General features: G+C 28.9%; 4 protein-coding genes across 4 annotated transcripts; 1 reads left to right on the top strand and 3 right to left on the bottom strand.

Moving 5' to 3' along the window:
* Window positions 1–3,149: 3,149 nt before the first annotated feature.
* Window positions 3,150–4,578, top strand: LOC112599512. The gene is made up of 4 exons (XM_025346427.1): window positions 3,150–3,205; window positions 3,467–3,621; window positions 3,834–4,220; window positions 4,280–4,578. Exons 1-4 carry the CDS (start codon window positions 3,150–3,152, stop codon window positions 4,576–4,578), a joined length of 897 nt encoding a protein of 298 aa, XP_025202212.1.
* A 913-nt stretch (window positions 4,579–5,491) lies between these two features.
* Window positions 5,492–7,913, bottom strand: LOC112599511 (protein ALP1-like). Its single transcript, XM_025346426.1, has 3 exons — window positions 7,546–7,913; window positions 6,027–6,433; window positions 5,492–5,948 (listed from the first exon to the last, which is right to left on the bottom strand). Exons 1-3 carry the CDS (start codon window positions 7,911–7,913, stop codon window positions 5,533–5,535), a joined length of 1,191 nt encoding a protein of 396 aa, XP_025202211.1. The 3' UTR covers window positions 5,492–5,532.
* Window positions 7,914–8,082: 169 nt separating this feature from the next.
* LOC112599514 (piggyBac transposable element-derived protein 3-like) lies at window positions 8,083–8,634 on the bottom strand. The gene has a single exon (XM_025346430.1). The coding sequence runs from the start codon at window positions 8,632–8,634 to the stop codon at window positions 8,083–8,085; it is 552 nt and encodes a 183-aa protein (XP_025202215.1).
* A 221-nt stretch (window positions 8,635–8,855) lies between these two features.
* LOC112599513 lies at window positions 8,856–9,860 on the bottom strand. The gene is made up of 3 exons (XM_025346429.1): window positions 9,640–9,860; window positions 9,167–9,355; window positions 8,856–9,074 (listed from the first exon to the last, which is right to left on the bottom strand). The coding sequence occupies exons 1-3, from the start codon at window positions 9,654–9,656 to the stop codon at window positions 8,861–8,863; spliced, it is 420 nt and encodes a 139-aa protein (XP_025202214.1). The 5' UTR covers window positions 9,657–9,860; the 3' UTR covers window positions 8,856–8,860.
* Window positions 9,861–10,296: the final 436 nt, after the last annotated feature.

Genomic DNA, 10,296 nt, shown 5'->3' with positions numbered 1-10,296 from the left:
GGGGGGGTGTGACATCCCCCTATAACCCCCCCTAACGCCGGCCCAGACTCCCATATGTAATCTTTTTTCGAGTTCTTTCCAAATTATAAAATTATTTAAATGACTTTTAGATTTTTCGTGATTTGGAATATATGAATTCAAATGCTGCCAGTCGTTAAAACTATTATTTAAAAAAGGACATTTTCTAGTGTCGTTAGAAAATAATAAACATGGAAAACAAAATACAGTATTTTTCACTTCACTGTACATAAGCCACTGTCTACTCACTTTCTCATCATTCGACAAATTTCTATAAAACTACTTTTTATTGAAATGCCGTCTTTTATCATCACTTGGCACATTTTTTGGTTGACAATGTTGTGGCCCCTTTTCTACAAGTAGTATTCTAATAGATGATGTAATTGGTGGCTAAGTTCCAAGGTCTTTAAAATTAAAATTACTGTCAATATCTGTTGGGTTATTATCAACGAAATAGTCTACATTGTCAATTTGTTCACTTTCAATTTCTAGAATTTTTAATTTATTAGAAGATATATTAGACAGTTTTAGCTCAGGTGTTGTGACTTTAACATTGTTAGAATTTACGGCTTCAGGAATTAACCATTTTTGAATATTATTCACTAATTTTTTACTTTCCTTTTCTTTTTTAATTCTTTCTTTGAAAAACCACGACCCTGACGGTTTTTTTGAAGACATTATTTATTATCAGCCTATTTAATACAAAATAAAAATATAACCAAAGAAGCAGTCGACAAAGAAAGAATATTTTTTTGAAAATAAAAAAAATAATATTTTTATCCTCAAAATCTAACATAATATATTGAAATTAAAACGTGTTTATTTTTAAATACATGATATTATTTGAATAGAAATAAGTATATATGTTCTATATTCTAAAATGATTATTTTTTCATAATATGACGAAAGCAGACAGGCTCCGTATGCTTGTTAAAGTTTAATGAATGATGATTCAATCATAATATGATGAAAAAGATAGTTAAAAGGCCAAGTTTCGTAACCTACAAAATCATTACTTTACAAGAGATGCTTTAAACAGGTTATTTATCAACATAGTTGTGAGGCTTACGCTTACCTGTTTTCTTATGATAACATTTGTATGTGTCTTACAACATTGGTCACTATTTAACATTTAACGTATTGGTTACGAGCAGGGACGCCCGCAGAAATGTAACTCAGAGGGGGGGGGGGGCAAAAAAAAATTATAAGTACCTAAATACTTATAAGAAGATTTACCGCTACATCTTTCATCTAACTCATATTTTGTAATACTCAACAACACGTGGGGCGTCACTGGTTACGAGTTACGACGTTATAATAAACGAGTAATATTAAAAATAATAATAGTTGAATGGTATGGTAGGTTACGGAAATCAGTTAAACACTAGAAAATTATATGAAATTTATTATTTTCGCTACAACAAAAATATCTACCTAAGTGAGGGTAAGATAAATTTGCCTTTTGACTATCGAATTATTATAGGTAATATATTTTTTACTCGTTCTTAAGAAATAACATTAAAAATTAATAATACTACTATATAATATATTGTATTATATTATTATATCCCGATATTATAGCCTATAGGTAAATAATTTACTTTGATAATATACCTATATTACTTACATAAATTTTCTGTTGACGTGCGCGCTGATGCGACGGTATAATTTTATACAGACACGAGTGTTGGAGCACTATAAGTTATAAATAAAACTGTTCGACGCAATCGACGTCGAATTGCAGACTAATCAAATATTATATTAAGATAGTTACGATAATAATAATTATTATCGATCGTTATCGTCGACGGTCATTGCCGCACGCCGGCGACGATGCGAACGAAAATAGTACAATATTTACCAAGAAGATTAGTTATATTAAAATTATTTTTAACAATTTCTAGTTTCTACGGACTAGTGACTTCTGACTACAATAAAGTGTATTTTGCACTTTTTCTAAATAAAATGTATATTATAGGAATATTTTAGTCTGGCTTTACGCCCTTTTTTTCGTTGCGCCCCTGGCCTGAGCCAGACTCGCCAAGCCCTAGATACGGCTCTGACAATGAATTCAATACTATTAAGTGAGCATCAATACCTAATTAAAATATATTTTATTTAGGTACTAAATATTATAGGTATCATGATCTTTTTTATTTGAATAATTTTATTTTGTAGGAAATATGTAAATAAAGAAGCTACTCTTCTAAAAGATGAATTAACTAAAGAAATCCAAAACAAACTCATTTCATTAAAAATTGATGCTGTTACATGATTGAATAGATCTTTTTAGGAATAAATTTGCAGTATGTAATTGTTGATATCATTGAACTTAGGACTATAGGACTTCTGGAACTAACTGAGTCACATACAGGTAACTACTTAATTTATTACTTAATTATTTGTTCTTCTATATTATATTTTCATACTTCATTATATTTAATGTTGGTGAATTTTATCATTTAGGTGTGTATTTAAAAAATATGATACTCAATGTGATGAATAAATTTAAGATTGAGCCATGCCAATTGTACACAATAACATCAGATAATGGGGCAAATATGTTAAAAGCAAAGCCGACGAGAAGGTGGGGCAGGTGGGGCCAGAGCCCCGGGGCCTGAGCCTCCAGGCAAGCCCGTTTTCTGGGGCATATTTAGGTACAGTCGTACAGGCCCTATAGACTCGAGAGGTCAATTTTACTAATTTTTTAAGTAGAAAAATGATTTTTATACAAATTATATGTTATATAATTTAGAATTACAAGTTAAGCCGTAAACATTCGCGTCCGATCGCTCAAAATTAAACAGCTACATGTAGCTACTATATTATCATTTATCACATACGCAACACAGTACGAAACAGTACGCACAAAGATAACAAAACATACGCGCATTCAATGCGAATTCGATCTGTGTAATCGTCTAATCGATTAGACTACTGTATTAAAGTGTTATGTATATCTTAGTATTCTTAGTCAAATATGAAATAACTATAAGTAAAGGGGCCCGGAATTGATCAGCCCCGGGGCCCACAAATATTCTCGCCGGCTCTGGTTAAAAGCTACTAGCCTAATAGAAGAACACATTTTGTCAAAAGTGACTACATCTGATAATGAATCAGAAACTGAACACATGGACATATCAGAATCAGAAGCTGAATCAATTGTTGAGTCTGAAGATAATGATAGGTATAACTTACTAAAGATGATTTTTAAATTCAATAACAGTAAAATGAAATAACTACATTTATTGCTTATGCCTACACATACAATTAGGTAACGTTAATTTTATTGGTAAACACACATGACTTCAATTAAAAAATAATTTTTATTTAGTTGTATGAAACTATTTTTTTAATATTTTGTGTTGTACCTATTATTTAAAATGTTTAGATGTAAAAAGTAAAATTTAATCAGTACTTATTAATATGAGTAAGAATTTGTTAACAGTGAGTTTGAATTGGATCAAACTGTACTTGATGATGATCAAATAACTGAATTATTAAATGAACATAGTGATGCTATTGATAAGGATTATGAACAATCAGAACTTATAATTAATCATGTTGAGTTGCAAAACTTCAGTGATTACTCCATATTTTCTGGTAAGTTAAGTTTTAGTAACATTTAAAAATTATTGTATTATTATGAAAGATTTTAAAACTGCATAACACAAATATTTCATGTAAAAATGCAAATTATATTTTAACAAAATATTCATAATTTCTATTTATAATGAAATCTGAAATTACTAAAATATATAGTTATTTAAATTAATTAAGTTTTCTATTTTATATTGAAAGAATCTGCTGTGTAGCCCATACCTTGCAATTGACAGTAATAGATTATTTAAAAGATGATGACATAACTAGAGTTTTAAATAAAGTTAGATTTTTGACAAAACGACTTAGAAACCAAACTTACTCTTATTTAATAAAAAAAGAAAAGTTAAGATTGCCAATACTCGACTGCTTAACACGTTGGTATTCTACATTGGACATGTTAGAAAGAATAATGTATTTAAAAGATTTTATAAAAAACATGTCAGCAAATGACACTAAGCTTAAAAAAGTTAACCTTAATCATTCAGATTGGAAAAAAGTTGAAACTATTTCAAAAACATTATTGCCTGCAAAAATATGTACAAAGAAACTTCAATGTGAACAACTTACATTGACAGATTTTTACGGCGCTTGGACAATATGTAAACTTCAACAGAAGTATTAAATACATTAATTTCTAAGAAATTGCTTCAAAACATAGTGGACAGGGAAAAATATATAATGGGAAATAAAGTGTTATTAGCAGCAATTTTTTTGGACCCTCGCTTTAAAATAACTTTAAATGAAGACAAATGTAAAACTGCAATAAAACATCTAATCAAGGTTTGGATTCATTTAAAAAATGTCGAATTAAAAAATAACACACAAGAAACAAATCCAAATATTGAAAACCGACAAGAAAGTTCTAACTCATCTACAGATTCTACTGATGAATTAGAAAATTTTCTTAAAAATAAAGATAAACAAAATGATTCAGAGTCTATTGATTTTAATTTATAAAATTCACAAACATCTACAATCGCAACAAAAATTGAAACTCTTCTGAAATCTTATCACATTAACCAAAAAATATTAAACAATAAAGTTAATATTTTAGAATTTTGGAAAACCATGGAAGCTTCAAATCCAGAGCTATCTCAACTAGCAAAAGTAGTTTTTAGTGCTCCAGTTACTCAAGTAAGCGTTGAACGGCTTTTTTCTAGATTGAAATTTATATTATCTCCGTACTGAAGTAATATTTCCAGCAAAAACTTGAAGAATCAATTATTAGTTCGTACTAACAGGTTATTTGATAATAAAAATTAACTGTATTATTTAGTAGGTATGTTGTAATGTTTTATAATAAATAAATATAATAGCTATTGGTATTTATATTTAATTTTTATGTTTGACTACTCCTATTTAAGTATTTTAATGTACCGACAATCGAGTGCCTACTATCTAGGTATAAAAAACATTTAATTTGAAGATACTAAAAATTCAATAAAATTCATACATTTTTATTTTCGTTTAATATTTGTTATTTAACTTTAACTATTAAATTAATTTTCCAAAACAGGAACCAGAACCAGAACCCTTAAATAAAAATTGTTATAAACTTGAACCGGAACCAGAACCTCTTCGTAAAATAATTAAATACCGGAACCATAAAAACCCAAAGGTACCAGTCCCTGGTATATTATAACACTATTTATGTTCATATTGTTAATTTTTATAGCCGATTACATATTTTATTTTTCCTACTTGTATACAAAAATAATACAAATTACACACAATGCAATAATATATAATATAAATAAAGAAAAATGTAATGAATGTGATATTAAATTTTTTATTTTTGAATTCTTAAATTATATAATGATTATTTGAATAATGTATAAAAGCATTATTTATAAATTTAATTGAGCATGGTTGAGTTCTATATATAATCTCGACTATATGTCAAAAATAATATTAATTAATAAACACAAAAATTAAATACAAGAATTCTATTGCCATGGAATCGATGCTTGTTGAGTGATCATTTACTGTGTCTGTACATTCACTTAATGTAAAGCCATTAGTAAGGTCAACAATGTTACGACGATCGACATTTCCAAAATGTTGAGCTGTATATTGAGTTCCTTCTCTTTTTCGGACAAAATTGTGTAAAATACAACATGATTTTATAATGTCAATAACTTTATCAACATTATGGCAACGAATGGCAGCACTTAACATTTTAAATTTTTCTGTCATCATTCCAAATGTACACTCGATCGTTTTTCTACCACGGCCTATTCGACAGTTAAATACTCTTTTTACGTTGTTAAGATTTTGTCTTGGGTAGGGTCTCATCAAATATGTCGATAATGGAAAAGCCTCATCACCTACAAAATAATAAGGAAAATCGAAGTCATTTTCGTCATAAGGTAGCTTTGAAGGTGAAGGAATATTAAGTTCTTTACGAGTTAGCCAATATTTCATTGATGAAGCTCGGAATATCCCTGCATCGTCGTTCCTACCAGCATATCCAGTTTCTATCATAGTAAAAAAGCCGTCAGCATCACTGCAACCTAATAACACTATTGAGTGATATGCCTTGTAATTTAAATTACTCGAATCAGTATTTGGCAGTTTCTCGATGCGAATATGTTTACCATCTAAACTACCGATACAATTTGAGAGATTCCATAAAGACTTAAAACGTTGTGAAATTCGTTTCCATTGAGCTTTATTTGGTTTCTGCATCCAATCTTTATTCAACTTTTCCCAAAATATCTTGGTTGTCTCTGCTATGATGCGACCAAGAGTAGACTCTCTTCGACAAAAATATAAACCAAGCGAGACAAATTTAAAACCTGTAGTTAAATATCTATGTGATAAAAAAAGTATTAATTAAATTTTTTAAATTAGTTAATCAAAAAATTTTCATTAATTAACTAAAAATAATTAGAAAAATGTATTAACATTTAATACCTAAATATTAAATAAATGGCCTAAACTAAATTTCATTAAAACATTTTACGTTTTATATTATTTACATGTATTATTCCAGTGAACGAATGTAAGGAGAAATGGAAGAATTTGAGAACTACTTTTGTTAGAAATATAAAAAGCTCTGATAGCGAATCCAAAGCAAAAAAATGCAGTTTACGGTACCTTTCCTTAAAAGTAGTGCTGTACCAAGTATAAATTTTCCACCTATTCCATCAGATGAAAATGTTCAATCTACTGATATTGGGAAAACAACTCCCTATTGAATATATCCGATATAACAGAGTCTTCTGAAATACAAGACCAGCCACACTTCCCTCAACTGGAAACAGAACCTATGCCTCTCCCTCTCAAAACACCGACACAATCAAGTATTCTGTATTCTAGCCAACCAGAACAGACTAAAAGTCAAAAATCAACAAAAAAAATTACCCATAAAAAAAGTAATCTTTCCAATGATGCTGATGAAGCCTTTGTTGAGTATTTTCAATCTAAAAAAGCCAAGATCAACAATTCTCCTATTGATATAAGAACCGACTCTATTAACCCTCAAAAGCCTGAATTTTTTTTTGAAAATTTTTTTACTTATATTATCCAATTTAGAAGTCAGGTATATTACTGGAATACAAATAAAATGCTTTGAAATTTTTTACTTAGGCAATTTCTGAGAAAACTGATGTTACCATATGGTCACACTAGGCTATAATGAGCTGTAATTATAGTAATATAATGTTTATAAAATAATAAAATAAAAATATTCATAATTTTGTAGTACTCATCTGTTGTTTTATTTAATATTGAAATATAAATATAAGGTAATGACAATTCCAAGTGCTATTAATTATTAATTTTTAGTTATAATATAAAAGTTATTTTAAAATATATAAAAAAAATGTTATAACATAAACCTAAGTAAATTTAAAAAATAAAAAATAAAATTATTTTGTATGAAATGTTTTAAAACAGTCAACACAAAGTCCAACATCGCACTTAAAACACATTGTTCGAACTGAAGAAGTGCACATTGCTCCAGCACATCTTTTTCTTTTACCATCAATTGTTGGTATGACATGATGGTCAAGGCGATCAAAACGAATACCCTCTGGAACTTTTGATGATGTGCTACTTGGTCGTCCTTTTCTTTTTGGTGCGTTTTTGAAACGTGTTAGATATTCCTGAACAATATTTCGTCTAAATTCTAACTGAGTAACTTTATGACCAGAATTAACATAAAGTTTCCATGAATTGGTTATAGAAACATCAATCAGCCATGTAAATAAAGACCACCACCACTTTTTTCCTCGAATTCCAATTCTATGGCGAGCTATGTTTTCATCCATTTGATCGGTTCCACCCATGTATTTATTGTACATAAAAACACAATTTGGCATATCAACTTGCACAATTTTCTTTTGTGTTTTAGAGTACCTTTTGGTCTTACTTTGTGGGGTTATCCCGTGTACTGTTGAACCAATGGTGACTACCCCATTGTCTTTCCATCTTGCAAAAAATATTCCACTATTTTTTTCAATTGCTGATTCTGATTCTCCTCTTTCTTTTTTTTTGCATAATTTTTTGATTTGACATTGGACAATTTTTAGGCAATCTATTTTCTCTTATAGTCCCAGTACCGTGATAACCATTTATTTTTAAAAACTTGAGCAAGTTAAGGCCAGTAAAAAGATTGTCAAAATAAAATCTGTATGGTAAATTTTTCTTTTCCTTAGGAAATTCTTCGAGCATTTTTATAAATGGAGCTGTGCATTTCCCAAACATGTTTTCGTACAATATTTTTCTTTTTGGACTAATTCCTTGGTAAAAATCAAAATTTATAAGATACCCGTCAGGAGCGTTCAAACACCAAATCTTATATCCAAATCGGATTGGTTTGCCACGTATAAATTGCTTGCAGCTATGTTTTCCGAAATATTTAACCATTGATTCATCGTAATTTAAATTTTGAGAGGGTACGAAATGTATTAAAAATTTATCTTTTAACATATCCATTACTGGCCTCAGTTTCCAAACTTTGTCGTTTACATTAATTTCATTATTATTAGCACAATGTATAAAACGCATAATTGAAATAAAGCGATCTCTGCGCATCGAATCTTTGACTAATGAATTCCCTACGTCATCTGATGAGTCCCAATAAAACCGTTTTCCAGGAAGTCCATTATATCCACTTAGTATCAATATACCAATAAAGCATTTAATTTCATCATTAGTGACATCGAAATCATTAACATTTTTGAAAAGTGCATATAGTTTGGATTGCTCTACTAAATATGAAATAAGTTTATCATCAAAAAAAAAGTTCAAATATTTCAACTGGTCTCATATGCGAATATTTAGAAAAATCTGTAGATGGGAAATTTAAATTGGGCATTTCATAATCACCTTTTACCCATTCAGTAGTTTTTTCATTATCAGGTATTTTGAAACCAGTGTCTTCCAACTCATCAACAATTTCGAGGGCAATCGTATTTTCATCTACAATATTAGTTCCACTTTTCAACCTTGAAAAAATTTTTTTAAATATTATAAGTACTGTAATAATAATAAATAGTATACTGCATTTTTTCATTGAAGAATAAAATATATTAGGTACCTTATTTCTGCTCCGGCAGTTAATTGACGAGCTGATAAATTAGAAGTATATGCACCTTCATCCTCATTGCCTGAATCTTCATCAGTCAATACGTGAGGGTCTGGTGGTTCAATAAATATACTTTCGACATCATTTTCGTCATAATTTGACTCAATGATGTCGAGAACTTCTTGTAAGGTTAATCCATCTCTATAGTTAAAAAAAATAATATTTTTAATACTGTATATACTATAAAAATTATATTTTATAAATTATTATAGAAAAATATATGTATTATCAATATATGTTTTGTTTTCATCAGACAAAAGCCTAAAGCACCCATACGGTAACACACACATTTCCAAGTCTACTACACAGTATGTAATAGTAATGTGCAACTAAAACCTTTTTAGGATAAAGTATATACACACAAAGATTCAAAACAAATATTAATAATACATTTAAATAAAATATTTATATATAATTATACTTACTCCAGTTGAAAATCCATTGCTGTAAAAATTTCTGTAGTTGAATAAAACGGAAAAATCGTTATAAATATTATAAACTGTCATTAGTTGGTAACCACAGTGCTAATAAAATCGATAAACATACTGAGAATCTATTGCAATGATTAGATAATAAAAATAAACCCACAGACGTTGTTTACGTCTGATTTATAAATAGATTTTGTTGTGTTACCATACGGTCACACCAGGCGTTGAAGGGTTAATGGTTTGAGACCTATCCGAGGTCTTTCAACTTATAGTGTATTACATTCTAAAATTCGTAGAAGACCTCGTACACGTACATGAGTGCTTTCTTAAATTATATCCGTGAGAATAACAACTTAGCCAAAAAAGTGGTTATAACAAATCATGCTTATGGGTGGTGAGGAGTGTAAGAGGTAACATAGCATATAAGGAGACTAGCTAACACAGTGTACACAGTATACCTCATTGAGTCTACACCGTCCTCACGTCTCTTATTTTTGTACTCAAAATTTTTTCTATTTTTTATTAAATTTATTTTAAAATTAAAAAAAATGTCGTGTTATTCAGTTAAAAGTGATGATGAAGAAGAATGCTTTTCTACAAGTGATGTAAGTAAAAACATATATATATATATATATATATATATATATATATATA

The sequence above is a fragment of the Melanaphis sacchari genome, unplaced genomic scaffold (genome assembly GCF_002803265.2).
Source record: "Melanaphis sacchari strain LSU unplaced genomic scaffold, SCAv2.0 Contig523_pilon_pilon, whole genome shotgun sequence".
Lineage (NCBI taxonomy): Eukaryota > Metazoa > Arthropoda > Insecta > Hemiptera > Aphididae > Melanaphis > Melanaphis sacchari.
This window is presented reverse-complemented; position numbering and strand designations above follow the sequence as displayed.